Source organism: Ptiloglossa arizonensis, chromosome 7, assembly GCF_051014685.1.
Source record: "Ptiloglossa arizonensis isolate GNS036 chromosome 7, iyPtiAriz1_principal, whole genome shotgun sequence".
Classification (NCBI taxonomy): domain Eukaryota; kingdom Metazoa; phylum Arthropoda; class Insecta; order Hymenoptera; family Colletidae; genus Ptiloglossa; species Ptiloglossa arizonensis.
In genome coordinates this window covers 7,051,829-7,070,655 of record NC_135054.1, presented here as the reverse complement: position 1 = coordinate 7,070,655, position 18,827 = coordinate 7,051,829, and the positions used below count along the sequence as shown (strand labels likewise).

Genomic DNA, 18,827 nt, shown 5'->3' with positions numbered 1-18,827 from the left:
CACGATAAATTTTCCACTATTCGTGCGAAACATTTTTAAAACATCAAACCGATCTTTAAATGTCAATATTCGGGATAAACTTTTACGGTATATTATCTACAAATTAATCGCACGAATCACGTTTCATATACGGTTGTTAATTACTCGATTGTTAAGGACTAGAACCAAACAAGTACGAAGTATGATAATAAAATGAAACCTGAAATTATGTTACGATTAGGGTGAGGACTTTCTTTCCCTTGTATTAAAAGTTTGCGAGTGCACCTTATAGATTTTATGACACCATTTGTATCAACTGTTCCCGGTAATCCTCAATTTTCTACACGGCTATTACGATTATGGAGGATGCTGCTTGGGTCATTTCATATTTTAGTGGAAAATTGTTGTATTAAAACCGATAGAGACGACCATGGATTAAGGTATTAGAAACCTTTCGTAAGGAGAGGATGTAATATAACTACACATAATATTCGGGCTATTTACGTGCTGAAATATCGCCAAATGTACTAACATTATATTATACTCTATATGTAACGAACTGTAATTGCCAAATATATGTAGAATACATATGTAGAAAATTTGTTTCACACTTGAACAAAATTCACGCAAAATGGTACCGGTTTCCAACTTTTCTTTTGCCTCGATAAACTTATAGAAATACATCACGTCACGTAGCGTGAGAACCGCTACAGTAAGGGATTTAATTTTCTACTAGGTAACAAAATTATAAGTATTTATCATTTGTCATACAAAGTATCTAAAAAATATCTTAGAAAGTATTATGTATATGTTACCTAAAAACTATAAGTATTTATCATTTGTCATACAAAGTATCTAAAAAATATCTTAGAAAGTATTATGTATACGCTAACTACTTGCTCGAGAGAGCACTCGATGAAAAATCAATTTACAATCAGTTGAAAAACTCCGCATACCCTATAAATCGCAATATTATGGACAATACGAGTTTCAATAATCCTCCATATATTAAATTACTCGTGAAGCAATATTTTGATGAATTTTCCCGTTCGTTATAAATAATTTCAATATTTTATTTTCCTCTCTCTCTCTCAGGGAACAGAATGGAGGGAGGGATCATAGTTTGCGCATATTACACTATTTTCTACCTAGGAACGTAAACGAAACAAACGGGGCTCCGCTGTCTGCAAGTAATCGAGCTACAAAACTCCCAATATTCCAGTTATCGAACCGTTGAATGAATATCGACATCGATGGAGTAATTCCTTAATGCACATTCACGATTCGTGCACAGCTTTGAACACTCTGATTGATTATTTTCTGAAAGAACGAGCAAACGCCCGCGCCTGACAGGCACAAAAGCGTAACGCGAGTTTTACTACGCCGCGGCGGGCTGCCATACGCGGCAGTGTAAGTGAATCGAAAGGAATAACGCGTTTTGCAATTTCATTCCGTGCCCCGGCGGTGCGATAAAATCCATCGAACACCCGCGTTACAAAGTACCGATCGAACTGACGGCTTTAAAGCGCAATATGGAACTCGAAATGGTAAGTGCTGTAATTTAGCGCCAATTCAAGACGCCGTAAAACGCGTTCCAAGGTATCTGGCGAGAAAAAAAACTTCTAATGACACGTCCGCGTGGAATTCGTCGTAAAATTTCCACTACGAAATATCTACGTTATCGTGTTGTTCTTTTTTCCTTTTTTTTTGTTTGTTTTTTTCATTCAACGTTAGTCACCAGCTTTCCGGCTGCTCGAATCGAAACCTTGAGCGTGGAAATTCTCAACGTGAATTGTATTTCGATACGGTGCTACTGATTACAAACTAAGCGAATCGAATGGCGCCGTATATTTTTCAATTTCACCTCATTGATGCGAATTGCGTTAAATTACCGGTACCGGAAGGCACGCGATGTACAATGGTAACAAAATGGTAGCGCTACGAGATTCGACACGCGATGCTATGACCGCGAATTCATTCAATAGCTGAGATTTGATCGAACGTTTACAAGATACAAGTGTAACGATTCATTTGGAATAATATTTTCTTGTTTTGGGTAGAGTTATTTGCAAAAGTATACAAATTTTACGTATTTAATCGATTTTAGATACACCATTATCGATTCTAATTCTTTTCGATACAAATCTTTGATTAAAGTGAAAATTAGAATTGGTAATTTTGATTCTGAAATTGATTAAATATGTAAAGTATGTTATACGTATGAAGTCAGCAGTTATTTTCGCGAGTAACTTCGTGTGGTTTTGAGGTTAGGTTAGTAACAGCAATTTATCTGTACCTCATTCCTTCTGTACAATTTTCAATATATTTTATTTGCGTATCCCTTCACGCATATGTGAAGTAAAAGCATTAAATAAAGTAAAATAACGATATTAAATAAGTTTAATCGCGAACGAAATAGTAATTCCGAACCATTCGATATTTATGAGTTACTTCTATAGTAAACGAAAGGTTCATCATTTGTCCGTCAACTCGATACCCTTATTTTATGGGAGACTGTTAAAACAGTCACTTATGATGCTATTCTCACAACGTCGACTCATATGGGAAAATGTATAGTATTAGTACCGCGTGTGCTAATATTAGCCAAGACCAGATTAGAAGGAACAGAGAATTGTTTATTTATCGTGTAGATATATTGACGTTAATGGTCACCATTTTGAGCATTTGTTACAATAAATTTTCTTCTCTAACCGTAGTGATACCATTAATTACATCCATTGCCATACATTTCTGTATTTTTCGTACTCAAAGTCTTATAAAGGTTATGGTACCTTAGATCATTGGATTTATCTTAACTTTAACGCTACGATAATAATAATACGTATGTAATTCCATTATAAAGAATACCGATCATATTGAAATCTCGAAAAATATTATCTCGAGATAAATTTTTTCTTTATCACAAGTTTGTCCTTTTCAAATAAATAATGTTTTCCTTTGATATTTGTTGCTACCACCTTGTATACCAGAAAGTGCTGTAAGAACATTATCAATCAATACTTCAATAGAATCTTCCTTCTATTTTTCTAATTATAAGAATCAAATATCTATTATATATACAAATTCGTGCGTAATATTTATTCATTCGAATTTCGATATTTCAAAATAAGCAGGACTTGCAAATTTTGTTCGTTCCTCGGGTCGCAAAAACAAATAATCCGTCACTGAGAGTAGGTCGGTTACATTTGGCATTTGATATAACCCGTATTTATTGACTTTAGGAATAACTGTTTGATACGAAATGCGTTTGCATTCGATAGAATTTATCGAGTATTTGCACTTCACTTTCCGCATCTTATGTTTTCTAAGATATAAAGATGACCTTCAGTGTTTTAAATAGCCCCGCGTATTTATTTCTGTATTAACCGATAAAAAAAGCCGAATTCAATGAAGTGTAATAAAGTGACCACGAAGTGATTTTAATAACTCGCTCTATTACGGCTCGACACAAGGATCTATTAATCATTGCTGGTACATACTTCAAACTGCAATCGTTTTACGAGCACAGAAGTTAAAAGAAATGCTACATGCTCCAAGGGTAAAGGTCATGTAGCTACAGGTCATTGAATTCGTTCTTTTATCGGTTACAGCGCGGTATTAAAAATGTACACGATACCATTTAAAAAAGGCAAGATCACCTTGATATCTTTTAAAGTAGAATACACTCATAAAGAGACACGAAGTCAATAATGGCTGTTACTTTAATATGCTTTACTCAACGAATCTTTCAATTTATCTATTTTTCGAGATAATTCCCTATTACAGCTATACCTTTGCTTCATTATCCTACTAGTTTTTTTTTTTTACGTCAGCGGTAAAAAGTTCTTTGTCTTAAAGTTTGATCCAGTTTTGGACATTTGTTTTCATTTCTTCGTTGTTCTGAAACTTGACTCTGCGTAATGACTCCTCGAGGGGACCAAACAAAAAGAATTCTAGATGGGGGCGAGTTCTGGATTATAAGGCGGATGTGGCAGAATCTCTCGGTGCAATTTTTCAATGGTTTTAAGCGTTCATTGTGCAGTACACGGGCGAGCATCATCCTCCCGAAAAAGCACTCCTTTTCTCCGTAGGCCATGCTGTTTTTTCGATAGCACAGACTTCGCTTCATTGTCAAGTATATTTTTGCAGCACCGACTAGTGATAATACGTTGTTGCAAGAAATCGCAGAAAATTGGTTCCATGCTCGAACTTATCGAGCATAAGTTCATCGGTGCGAGATTCTAAAACTGGAGTCGAAACTTCAATTGGTCATCTTGTGTGTTGTGCATCGGTGACACGTTCGAGTCCTTTCTATCCGACCAGTGAAACTTATATTGTATTATTTAAGCAAGGTGGTTATACAATTTCACAGATCAGGAATTTTGTCACTGAATTAGTTTTAATACTATTCTTTGAAATTGTACTTTTCGAAAGGACATATCATTGTCGAACGAATGATTTACGTTATGTTTCTCGAAATAGTGGTCGAACTTACAGCTCTGAAACGACAATTTTTAATTATGGTGTACGAATAACTGATGACGATTAAAATCGATGTATACTTTTATTTGTTGATCGTGAAATGATTCATTCTATAATTCAAATTCCAATGTTCATTGAACGCGTAATGGATAAGAAGTTATTTATTTTTATTTGGTACTTGAAACGAATGATCCCCGTATTTTATATGAAATTGTCATTCCTAAAATCATTAATAACGAGTTATGTCAGGTATAAAACGTTAATAGCTCGTTCTATATCCATTATTGCTAGAATTGCAAACTAGAGAGTTATTACGTAAATAAATATTTGTGCTACAAATTAAATTCTATTTATCGACAACGTCATTATATAATAGATTGGGTAGCATAAATCACTGTTCCGTTCCCGAAACTGTATTACTTTATTTTTTAAATATTGGAAGATCAGAATCATGCTATCCCTATAGCTATTTTACTTGTGCCTTTTATCGAATCAGTGAACATTTTCGAAGGTGGTTACTAAAGTCCACTTTACATTGAGCGTGTTTTCACATGTGGTTTCTATTAGTTCATCAAGCATGACGTTCGTAGCATGGTCGATTGATAGGAACAGACGTTGATAGGATGCTTGATCATCACTTATACGAGACGTGCTACTAAGTCTAATTGGGGTAATGAGTTCTGTGTTCACAAGGTGAACCACGTCACGTGACTATTCTGAGCATTTTGATCGACCTAAGGATCATGTTTGAAAACATGCAGGAAATATTGTACAGAACCAATCACGAAATCCATGCACAAGTGCATATATCCTAGCCCTCTATGTGGTCTCACTAGCATGCCAGGAATCACGTACGAAAACGTGCTCTGTCTAAAGCTCGCTTAAGCTGTTTCCCTCAGGATGTTTCCTCTGGAGTGTCGAACTGTGCATCACAGATGAAGATATATTTATGACGAGCATGGATACATTTAACAACAATATCGTTAAGAGTAGTTTTTTACGTCGTTTTTATAGTATGTATATTATTATTAAAGAAGAAGAAGATAAAACAAAATAGCGATGAATAACATGACAACCATTTATTATAAAAAAAAATATAGCGGATATATTTATAATTCTGGTATCTGTTACAAAGGCATATTTGTAGAACGCGTACAGAAAATTACAAGTAAATTTATCGATTACTTTTTTCAGATGAAACAGAGACCATTTCCTAATATATAGTTTCGAGAAAAACGAGTCCCAAGTTTTTCATAGAATTTCTACAGTAATACTTGGAAAACCTTGCTACTTAATCTAACCAATCGTGCCAAGGACATATCAAAATTTACGATTTATGATCAGGAACGCACAAATACACGCAAGAAACATAAAATATTATCTATACACTGATGGTGCAAGTGTAACCAAAAATTAATCTAAGAATCGACTATTGGAAGTCCACGTGTATGTCCTTCAAAGACACCTGTAATTGTTTCCAATTTCGGTATAATATTTGACACGCATATTTTACACACTATGTATACACATGTAGAGAATGTAAAAAGAAAGATCAATTTTTTCACCCGAAAAGAAACACGAACATCCCTTTAAATGTCTTTCGACAGGACTTTTTGTTTGTCGAGGACGCATAAGCACACAATCGACAATATTTCGCGAGTGGACGTATGAATGATTGCGTGCAACTGTAGGAAGTACGATACAATTTCGATGGCGCAGTAAGGAAGTTGAATTCGAGTGCCACTACACGGATATAGGCTTCCTGTGCGTGCATTCAAACTTCTCTGTTCGGATGGAGAGGAAACTTTCTAAAACGGGGCTTTTCATTCGATGAAGAGGGAGACTGGAACTTGAAGTTTTTGATATCCGACCGTACGAGTACTGTCGGTATGATGATACGACCGTTGTAACGTTCGGATCTGTCTAAATATTTTTACGTCGATGTTCGAGACAGATGTGGGTGACAGTTGTTGAATTTGGATTTGATTTTACTGTTTTTAAGAACTTAGGCGAGTCGAGGTACTCCCTTCGTGTAAATAAGTAGGTTAAAAGATAGATATTCTGATTTATTTGAAATGATTCAATATTAGTCGAATACTCCTGCAAGGAGCTTGGCAAATCTCTACGAAGCTTTGATTAAATTATAGGACTGTGACGATCAAAGCTCGTAAAACATTATGTTAACAAAAGTTAAACGGAACTCGAGTTTTAGCTTGCCTTAACGAGAATGCGTCTCCCATTCTGTTTAACTCATTAGCGCATAAAGTTTGTACCTACATTAAGATGTAAAATTAGTGTTTGAGAAAATGTTATTTACTTCTTGACATTAATTGTCGCTGTACTACTTTCTACGACGTTGAATTAATATGAAAAGTATGCTTTCGAAATATTCTTCAGCCTCTTAAGAAGCAGAATAGTACTGACATGTAAGAAAAAACATTTATCATTGAAAAATTAAAAAATTTTCAGCATCAATAGGGTTAAATAAAATTTCGGTATGGAATGGGATGTTGAAATTGACACGTTTATTTATTTATGATAAAATACATTTTTCTTTATTGCCATACACACGCGGTTTCGTTGTTACGTTCGTTTCATTTAACAATTCAATGTAACAGTGTATTAAAAATATATTATTTTTCGTTAAAACGCTTTTTCACTTAATTTCTTACTTTTCAACGCTGGTAAATTTGCACGATTTTAGATAGTTACGTTCCTCTGGATACACACGTTGAAATTTAGTATACGTAACTTACAGTAAAACGTCGGAGTTTTGCCGCCAGCGTCATTCTCCACGCAAAACGATAGAAAACACATGCTAGTCTTCTAATCGCACTAACTTATCGTTAACAACTAGCATTAAATTAGAATACTGACGAGTTACATGCAATTATACTTTGTATTCGTATTTCGTAGACGACGCATAGATTGTTACTTTGACTAAAAATATACGATTGGCGAGACGTCGCTGACATCGTTAACCATTCGAAGCTCACACCCTAATACAGATATTCTTCGACCGTGCTAAAGAAGTACTCAAAAATTTCAAACGACGATCAATTCAGCTGCACTCGTACTTCATAAAAATTCAAATCTGTAGATAATTCTGGTAACAGTTATTAACAATCATAAACTGCGTACGACGGTAAGGTAAGTATAAACAGACGAAATTTAAATTAATAAATATAATCAAATATGAATACCTATTTTATCATAAATTTATATAGATAATACCCATATACAGAGTGTTCTTAAGAGTCCTTAAGTATTTTAGTGAAATAGGGTGGACATAGAAGTATCTTAATAATTTATTCTGAACAGTGTTAGATTATTTTTATCATCTATTTGGCTTTTTTTCTGTCCTACATTTTTCACAGTGAATGTATTTTCATTACACTTGGCAACAATATCAAGACATTTATAAATCCAACTCATTTCATAAAGTACGTAGGGATTTCTTGCACATCCTGAATGTGGCAATTAAAATCCTTTTAATTACTGTAGGTGAAACTATCAATATTTACCATCAACACAGACAAGAATTACGATCCATCGAAGAAATAATCACAATTTGTATGTACGTACATTAAGACACAGAAATTCTCTTAAAGTATAAATTGACTTGCATCGAACGTACGGTGGGTTTTATAAAACGCGCTGCCCTGTTTTTCCGTATAGACTAGATTCGTTGGAAAATACGCGGTGCATTGTCATCAATGAAACCTACAAAAAGATTGAAAAAAACATTACACCTATTTTGTTTTATACATATATAAATGGGATTTAAGATTCGGTCGTAACACTTATTATCGTATTACAGATTGTAATTGTATTGTTCTGATCGTTTGAACGAAGACATGTCGGTACACTTACAATTTATGAAACGATACCTACCAAATCGTGTTTTATTTACGATAAGAGAGAAGCAATTCGAATGTTTTTAGAATAAAACCAATAAATCAATTGTAATTTAGGATTAGTGTAACGGTTGAATTTTCTTTTAATATAGTGTTTCTAAAGATCGTGTCAGTTAATAGTATAATACAACAAATTTTACGAATGCAATCTTCCGCCCAAAGGAAAAATATTTTAGGCAGAATATTCAAATAAAAATCGAATCCTCAAAGGTGTCGTGTAGCATGCACCGAAAAGGGTAGCAAAATAGTTACAAGATATTGTTCGTGAATGTTGTGATGCAGACCTCGGTGGATAGACGAGTCCTTTGAGGTGTATTGCGCAAAATTTAATTTCTAACGTAAGTTATTTGCCGCTATTTGCAGAGGGAAGTTCTCGTTTCGTAGTTTCGGTCATCAAGGGGTTATATAAAGGTTTCAAAGCTGCTTTTATAGCAGAGAAGTATTTCACTTCCACACGTTAACTACCACCTAAATTGTGGGAAAATCACCTGCCACATACTAGGTCATTTTTCTAGTAATATTATCCAATACAGTGCATGCTTTTAATTATAAACAAATAAAGTTTATCAAACAGGATAACTGAATATTTTCAATAATACGTTGTACATAATGTGACACGGGTTTATAGTTCTTAGTTGAATTATTTACACACAAATAAAAATTAAAAATAGAAATAGTCAGTACAAGAATACTATAATTGTACAATAATGAATATTATATATTTGCTCGGTGTATCTACAGTAAGAGCATAGTAACAACGATCCATAGTGACAATGCAACACTCTACTAGTAACATTTTTTTTTTTAAGAAAATGAAGCTTCGTTTTAGATTGATCGTGTTCAGATTTTTGTATACATATAGAATCAAAAAATTCTCTTAGTATTAGTTCTCTACTGTTACGTATAAATTTAATAAATTTGTAATTTAAAATCGTATCGTTTAACCGTGTGTACATTTTATTCGTTCGCTCCTCGTTATTAATATCAATATCCCGAGAAAGATCCGAAAACAGGATCGGAACGTTAATAACAGTACGTTATTATTATTACATGAATGTTTGTACCGATTATTTGTATTATTATTTCACGTATCGAAACCACAAACAAATACGTCTCTGATTGAACTCAAAGACAAAATTATCGCTGTCACGAATACGTGATGCCGGTCTCTCCAGAGAATCATCGATGTCGCATACGTGACACGTAGCAGCGAACGTGTTGATCGACTTATAGGAATGATTTACTCTAGAATTTCATTTCGTACCTGCTACTGTCCGACGACCGTGATGTCCGGGTCAAACTCGTTCGATACCGTCTTCCCTTTGCACGTCGAGAAAGTGTTAAGGAACTCAAGGACCACACCGTTCGTCCAGCCGAAACCCGTTTGAAGTTTGTACTCCCCGCCACCACCACCTTGGCCGGGAATAACCGAGTTGTACTGCAATTAAAAGAGTAATTAAAGTAAGTAATCATGCGTTCTTGTTTCAAAGCAGTCGCTTCCGAGGCGTAATTAAGTCACGCAGTGATCGCCGGGTACCCCGCGTTAATTTCTGCTGTGGGTAGCACCGGGACGCCTTACACAGACGTCTAATTTTGCAACGGGAAAGAGAAATGCAACTGATTCCAACGGAGAAAGCGAGTAGAAATGACGAGGTGAGAATTGGGGGAGGGAAGAGACGGTAATCTCTGCGCTGATTTGACACTAGAATTGCAGACGGTGAACTTATTTGTACCAGATCCTATGCATATCTTTAAAGTTTAACGGGGTGGGGGATATTATGTCAATAATAATTGAATGGTTCTCAATAATTGTCACAAACAATTGCGGTAAAAGCATCGTTGGTATTTGAGCAATTTAAAGGAATATGTTTCAGATACGTCAGATCGATTGTGTCGCATAGAAGAATGTATTCTGTGAATTGTATCACAGCAAAATTCTACAGAATTTTAATGCGATTTTATGGATTAATCACGTATATATATAGTTATAATAAAGAATGACATACACACGTTCAACAACGGATGGAAACTGGAGTTGAATGTGGAATAAAGAAAAGAGACTAGGGAATTGGGGATGAGCCCTTTGGAAAATTAAACGGTAAATTTATTGGGGCGTTGACAGTGTATTACGAATTAGTAATAAAAAACAAAGAAAAAACGAGGATTCGATCGAGGATATGAAAAGAGTTTTGAAATGTTTTTTTTTGTAAAATTTATACCGAGGAAAAAGGTCAGTACGAGTGCTGTCATTTCAGCAAATCAAGTTGGCGCAAATATTGCAGAGCCAAAGCCGCTGGAACTCTTCAAAATTTCAAACATAATATTCCTCTGGACCCGTAAACGCAAAAAAAAGCAGTACATTGATTTAACAGAATTCAATAAAAGACGAGTAGTTCGAAATATATTTCGGAGAATTCTATCAAAATAACAATGAGAATTAAGACTCGATAACCTAGAAGCTGACTTCGAAACGTCTTAGTATTTTTCGTTTCGATAAATGTTTTAACAATAATAATGGCTATAGATGTAGAAGCTAGAAAGCGAAAAATTATTCTCAACGATCTCATTCTGTAAAAGACAGGAAGAATTCTGAAGTTGAAGAAATAGACTGGCAATGAATCATTTGATATGACAGGACTACTGTATGAATCTGACATTGATGATTAATTGTAGGTTAAAGTAAAATCGAACAGTAGATTGTTTTTCTCTCTAAAACTTTAGAAGTATTTTCCCCGACATTTTTCCATAAAGTATGCACCGATTTCTCAAAAGTTACGTGGTGGCTTCACATTCAATTGTGTTACAGAACAAACATTTATCTAAACAGTAAACTATCATTACCCAATTTTGACTATTTCTAGTACTAGTTTTACTACTATTTTTTAACTGTTTTGAGAAGAACGAGAGGCGCCGTTTTCTTAATTTCTGAAATTTTTACTTCATGGTGTATCGTTCGATAAATAATCTAATCTGAATGATATACTTATCTTGCTTTTTTTTACATCGAATTATCGGTCCACCTGAAATCGTGCATATCATCGAGGTAGAATGTTTCTCTTTATCGTATTTTGAATTAATAAAAACGACAATAAAAAATTAGACGAAATATGTGTTTACTAATTTTCATTTCGATTCAATAAATTCTCGATCGAGAAAAAATATGATAAATAATCTCTTAGTTCTCGGTCCAACGCATCAGACAGCACTCATTCTTACATCCCTAATTACGTCGAGTGTTAAGAAACGAGTTCGGGCCTGAATGCTAATGATGAAACGACGATAATCAAAATTTGGCTCCAGTCGTGCGAACAATTCCCAATTAAAGTTTACGAAATCGAGCCATTGGGGCAGGTTTAACTCCTTCTTGTAATGAAATTCTGAATAAAGAGGAGAAAGAACTTGCTCCAGTTTCCTCCATTTCTCGATGTCTCTGGTCCGTGTTACGCAGCGACTATTTCAAACTGAGTGCACAGAGCTACTATTGTGTTGTTGTTATGTTTTAGGCTGCACAGAGGTACAAGTTTCTTAAAAGAAAAGGTATCTTTATGAGAAACTTTTGATTTTGTAACGAGCGGAGATTGCAACTTATAGGAAGGACGATACTTAGAAATTCATTATCCCTTCGGATGCTATTTGCATCTCTTTGCGTTAGCCATCTCGTTTGAAAGTAAATGAATGCGATTAATCTGTAAGGGAGCGTTCTAAAAGCAGGAAAATCGAATGAAGATGTAAATCTACTGTCTAAGGATTTACACATCTCACGCGAAGCTTGAAGATACTCCGCTAATTGATTTATGTACTCGTGAATGTTACGATAAGCAAGGTAATCTTGATACCACTAGAAAATTTGGTATAAAAATTAATTCTAATTATACGATGGAAATAACAAGTTTCTGGATGGATTATCGTTCATTACTCTTCATTACTTATTGTATATTAATCCTTGAAGAAACTTCCGGTTCGAACGATTAAAGAAAATATGAGACTCTCAGAAGTAGCCATCGACAATTATTCGTTCGTGGTTTGGAACATAAATTTGAAAATTTATTTATCGTTAACTTTTATCTTAAATGCAATTCTATTTATAATAGTTTTGAAAGTATTTTTTTTATCAAATAGAGAATACTTTGTATGATAAAAAAGTAGAACATTTGAAAGAAATAATTAATGTGTGCAATAACCTATTTGTTTTTGTAAATTAAAAAGATAAATGGTATTTGTAACAACTTTGCATATAAATTTAAATATAAAATTTAAACGAAAGCTAGTATCCTTTCCCTCAATTGAGGACATTTCTTGCTCAATAACGTTAATTTTCACAGTGACTTCCTTCGATATTTCTCCAAAGTAATTAAGATTTATTGTCTTTCGAGATGTAACTATAATTATAGTCGAGTCTCTTAAATCTTCTTTAATCCAGAGTAATTTCAGCAAAGATGAAATGAATATGATTAATTCGAAGACCATGAAATCCTGTCCAATTAGAGGTAAAATGTATTTATCATTCAAATGATTGTGAAATTTCATGATAATGTTTCACTTTAGTTCTATGTAATCCTATTGTACAAAGCCAATGTAAAATGTCTCGTAAAGATGAAAAATACTGTTTTTAAATTTGATTTTTACATCACTCAACGATCAATTCTAACGACAAAATAGACAAATGGAATTTTTTGACATTTATAAAAATAGTAATTCGTCCGAGATACAAAAATTTTTAATTATTCACAATCATTTACACATAATACTCTTCTAATCTTTTCAAATAACTGCCAACGATCTATTTCAGAATTCTTGGCTAGCTAGATTCATTAGCACCATGCACGTGAGCATTATATCACTGAAACGGTATCGATAAAACGATTTTTAATTTCCTATTGCCCTCCATGGCGGTTTAAATCTCACGTGATAACAACCATCTTTCACTCTATATACGTATCAGCGAATGAAGGGAAATATCGATTGGTATAAATCCTCGACACGTGAAATACTCTTCGCATTTCTTTCCCTCTGCTTTCCTCAGAGACAATAAAGAATACCCAATGGTATACTACACCTTTTTAACGATGGCGATGAAGATTTTAAATTATCATTGGTTATACTTCGACACATACACTGTCAGATATCTCTCGAGAGCCCCGACACGTATTTCGATACCAACTATTACTTTCTTTGGGTTTGCGATCCGATGATGTCGGGTACATTGAATTATGTATTTCTGAAAAATCAATATGCGCTTACAGAACTGCACAGAACGAGAATTCTTTCTTCTTGCTTAATATTTTGATGATAAAGTGTAACTGTAGACGAAAAATTAAATAGAATTTGAGTAAAGTATGGAAGTGAAGCGCAGGCTCAAACAAGTGTTGAACATAAACCTTTTGAAATTCCGTAAAAAAACATAAATATGTATGACAAGTGTTATACTGATACTACTCATAATACCAATAAGAGTTAAAGTAAAATTAATAAGTCAGGTGATTTTATGTTGTGATAAACATAATAACACAATACGGGTATCAAGAATATAATAATGTCGAAGAATAGATAATAATTACCTATAATATTAAAATTATTAAGTACAGATACTTTCTGAACCATTCAAATAAAATTAAATCAATTTTTGGTGTATTGAAAAAATTATTTTAATTAAACGATTAAAGTAGTGCACGAGGTATTCGCCGCTAATGAAAGATACCACAATAATTGTCTGCAACGTGCAATACTACATTTCTGTTTGTTCGTTTTAATGGCTAAGGAAATAATAAAACTTGAATTCATTTTTCACTTGCTCAAGTGCTAAGAACGAAAAATTAGAGACTCCAATTCGTTTATTCAAATTGAAACATAGAATATTTATTCTATGTTTGTTTTAATTCGTCATTCTTTTGCCACATTCCCTTGTTATTTTAATAACAATTCGTACAGAATTTACAGTAGACCAGCGGTAACATTCAAATACCACAATAGGCATTTGAAATAAAATTATTCGTACACAGATAATCTGTTCAGATCCATGTGTGCAGTTTGCATCATAGCTAATAAACATCGCTAAGCTTCACTTATGAACTTAGAGCTATGCAATTTCAACATTCTGATTTTCTCGAGCCCTGTTATCCTCAAAAATAGAATCAACACTCCGAAGAGAGAAACGATTCTGTCTCGTCGTTACTATCATAAACCTCAACTCTGTATTTCGTAGTAAATAATAACCTTCGGTTTGGTAAAGTGAAGAATACACGAATCAATAAGGGATTTATCCTCGAGGGGTGTGCAACAAATTTTGAAATACAGCATCGGTTAAGACTATCTTGTCCGATGTGTAGAAAAAAAAGGTTAGAAAAAGCAAAAAAGAAATAAGGAAAGTGTGCAGATATTTTTCACTGGAGGCTCTCCAGGCATGAAAAACCTTCATAAATTTTCTTTTTCGTCACAGGATCGTAGTCGAAATGAAGTACGACACTCCACGGTTTCCACCTACAGCGGTTCTTCGAGTGTCTTCGCGTCTGAGCCGTAAAAACGTATCGTAAAAAACGTAAACGAAGGAGATCGAAGGTTCTGACTACGTGAAAATTCATAGGCGGGTGAAAAATGATGAACAGTGATTCATTCCATCTACAACGAATCCAACCCTCGCGGTTCCTTGCCGAGGGAGAATATGTTAGCGTGAATTTATGCATCTGTCTTGTACCTTCGTAGCCTCCCTCCCGAAAGCAGACGTATGTCAGTCAACAAAGTGACGTACTAAAGCCTCGTTTATGTGCGAGAATAAAGTTGAACAACTTGTACCATTTCTTTATGCAAATACTAAAGCTCCAACGATAAAATATCTTCTCAACGATTTTCTCCGATTATGTATGCCGTTCTCCTACAAATAACAAACGATTTAATATTGTTTTACACCATCTTGCTTCCCTAAAATTATATTTCATACAACTGTACCAACTAACTCTATATTTGCAATACAATGTTTCATTCAACGGAACCAACTAACGACAGTGTTACTTATGTCTAGAAATAAGAATATCATAAAACGAAATTATACGGAATAATTTTCCTCGTTTGTATAGTGAAAATAATTTCATATTTATTTATAGTACTTTGCCTCCTTAAAGCTATATTTTCCATAATTTTACAAGTATTCATTGATAACGATATTACTTGTGTATGCAGTGACGAAAACTTAAGCAAAGTACATTTGCAATGTGGAATAATATATTAATTATAAATAATTACTACTTAGACAATAGCTAGATAGCAGTAAATAATGTGACTATGATACAACACTATATGACGTTTCATGGCTCTAGGCTCAACAATATCTTTCCCTCTAAAAAAAGTATGTTCTCTTCAAATTACATTTTTCTAAATCTATGCTATCCTAATAGTATTTTAATATTGATCTATCCCACTGGCTTCTTTAAAATTGAGCTCTTTATTATTGTATTAATATTTATTGACAATAAAACTACTTGTGCCTGCAAATACTAGAATCAATATTGATCTATACTGCTTTGTTTCTTTGAAATTATATTTTGTACAATTCTACTAGTATACGTTGGCCCGAAATTTAATTTTTATGGATGTCGAAGGATTTTTAGATCTTGAATTACGCGCGAAATTTTTAACGCTACTAGAAAGAATATCAAATCGAAATCTTCGGCTTCTATGACCTCTCTTTCTACTGCGCCGTAGGATAAGCTTGAGGTATGCACGAAGTTATATTTTACTTTAGAGTAAAATTGAACCAGTTAAACATGTCTATTCATTCGTGAAAGAACTCTTCCTCTAAAATCAATATTCCTTTAATAGCTTTCGTGTAAATATTTTCCAAATTATAACTCTCTCTGCTGATAAATTCCTGTTTAAAATCTATAAATCGGGGAATATGATTTAAAAATGTAGAAACCGGAGATTGGGGTAACAATGGCTGCGTACAAAGAGTTTGGAAGAATTTTCTCTATCGAAAGAAGATATTTGCTCAATAAACGAACGAAATCCTTGGGCAAAAGAGAAATGTTTCGAGGATCCACGTTCCAAGAATAAAAATATTAGTTTCGAAGGGGATACAGATTCTATTTGGGATTCTCTGAACACTAAATTCGATACACCTCGAATATTGTTCTCACATGCGTTACTTTTTTCAGAGTATTAAACTCCTAATGTCACATCTCTTCGATTATGTTTCGTTATATTCATGTTCATCGAGACAAGAAAAGAAATTATTTTTGTATTGTATCAAAGTGGAAGATCAATACAGTACACGATGAATTACCGAGAGGCTTACGTTAGATGTGTTTCCCCGAAAGCTTTCAGTTCTGCTTTCTCTTCTACCTTCCCTACAAAAGAGGTGGACATCATCTGGTATCCGGTGAAAGAACCCTTTTACGATCTTAAACAGTTTCTCAGGTTTCCCTTTCGATAGAGCAGCAGAGATAATGTTTACGTAAGGCACTTGTCTCTCTAGTGGTATAAAAAATTGGGTTACAACAATTTCAGAAATAGTTCATGGAAACTAAAAATAGCATGCAATATTCGCGTAACATTTAACTTGTTCTCCTTTAAGATCTGTCTAGTTTTCGACTCTAAGAACAGAATGATATTTGAAATTATATTTCGGAGAAAATTATTACACACATCGATTTTTAATTTTGTACGTATAGTTACATATGTTTCGACTAGCTCCAGGAATTTTTTCAAGTACAAATGAACGATTTTGTTTGAGCTGTACATCGTCAAACACGATGTGTAAACAAAATTTGTCTTCGTTGTTGACACGACAACACTCGTCCTAGTCATCAGAAACAAATCAATCAAAGAGGTTTTTTGTTCGTATTAAAATGAATTAAAAAATAAGGATACTTAAAAGTATCACAGTAACTTAAAAATAATTCGAGTTTTGCATTGAATTTTATGACTTTCTCAAGCGATATAAAAACAAGTTTTAGTAATATTGAGCTTATTTATGTATATATAATAGAAGAACGTGCACTTTATCTGCGTGTAACATTTCACGTCAATCGGTTCATTTTTCAAAAGATATTACACCACGGTATGAAAATTGTTGGTTCAATAAAAATGGCTTTAAAGTTCGGTGCACTGTGTTAGCGTGTAGCGGGAGTTCGGTTCAAGGTACCATAACTTTGGCAATTTTTCAGAATTCACTATGAATTTTTCGAGTTCTCTTTAGGAAAACAATTGTAAATAAAATATATATCGATAGATTATCTATATCTTCGTTTATAAAACTTACCTTTTCATACATTTCTCCGGTATCAGCGTACCCAGCATAATTAGAATGGAGCCATCGATTTGCTAATTCTTGGGCGAAATCTATTGCTTCTTCCACGTCAGTCCAGTAAAGACCCATAACAATAATTGACTGCAATGGTGGCCATGCGTTCGGAAAATCCCATTGTTCTCCCGTGTGATTTAAGGACGTGGGTGTACCACCTACGAAGAGAAAGTATAAACACCCGGTGGAATTAAATAAAATGGCTACGATTAACATAGTCAATTGCGATATGGCTATATTAAGGCTGACAACACAGTGGTAAATGCTCTTACAATGCTTTGCGAACAATTGGAGAATCGTTTCTGATTTCTGTGTAACTAAACACGGCAAACGACTCATTAAATTCTTGGATAATAAACACATTATTGTCGTAAACTGCTAAAATTACTTAACGTTGAAAGAAGAACATAAATTTTCGAATATATTATCATACCAATGTAAATGTAACAGAATATCTTTTAAACCTAAACAATGAAACAAAATTGCATTTTGCAATTTTTCATTTATTTAGATTATCCATAACAAATATCCAAATTATATCGTACAATGTGTCAATCGACATCTCAGATTCTCTTTAAGGGTACACTAAATACAAACATCAATTAATTACTATAACGATGGAAATCAAATTTCTATGAATATAAAGTTATTTTCTACGTAATTGACAAAATGAAAGAAAATCTTGTAAAATTATTATCATCTGGAATATCAACGGGATTGCTGTAAATAATATTTACACGAATGGAACCCAAATTTCGTATAATAGCTATTTAAGTACACCGCGACAGCGCGTATCATAGGTATCGAAACTTCACACGGTTGGAATATAAAAATATTTAAGCTTCTTTCCACGAAAGTTGAGACATCCGAAGAGATTCTCCTGGTTGAACCAATTTTTATTCCGCGTCGTTATGGCTTTCCATTCGTAAGATATTACCGTTTAAACCGATGCATAATCTTTTACTATTTCCCTATCCACTTTCTCACCAGCCCGCTCAGCTTGGATGACCTACCCCACGCTTAGCACCTGTGCGATGGTCAGTGACGGAAGCTGAGTCAGCGTTTTTTTGCAACTACCACTACTACTGCTACTAGCTGCAATGTGCGTATTTCTGCGAGAAAACTAGGTCGCAACGCTTCCCGGAATTTTAGCC

At 34.0% G+C, this 18,827-nt stretch overlaps 1 protein-coding gene across 1 annotated transcript in view; it reads right to left on the bottom strand.

Annotated features, from left to right (window-relative positions):
* Positions 1 to 6,964: 6,964 nt before the first annotated feature.
* The window catches only part of LOC143149541 (trehalase), a 59,904-nt gene continuing 48,041 nt past the window's right edge, over positions 6,965 to 18,827 (bottom strand). Inside the window, exons 8-10 of the mRNA XM_076317033.1 lie at positions 17,632 to 17,831; positions 9,643 to 9,816; positions 6,965 to 8,184 (exon numbers count right to left, since the gene is read on the bottom strand). Coding sequence (XP_076173148.1) covers positions 9,646 to 9,816; positions 17,632 to 17,831 — 371 coding nt within the window. The 3' untranslated portion in view covers positions 6,965 to 8,184; positions 9,643 to 9,645. The remainder of the gene's footprint in view (positions 8,185 to 9,642; positions 9,817 to 17,631; positions 17,832 to 18,827) is intronic.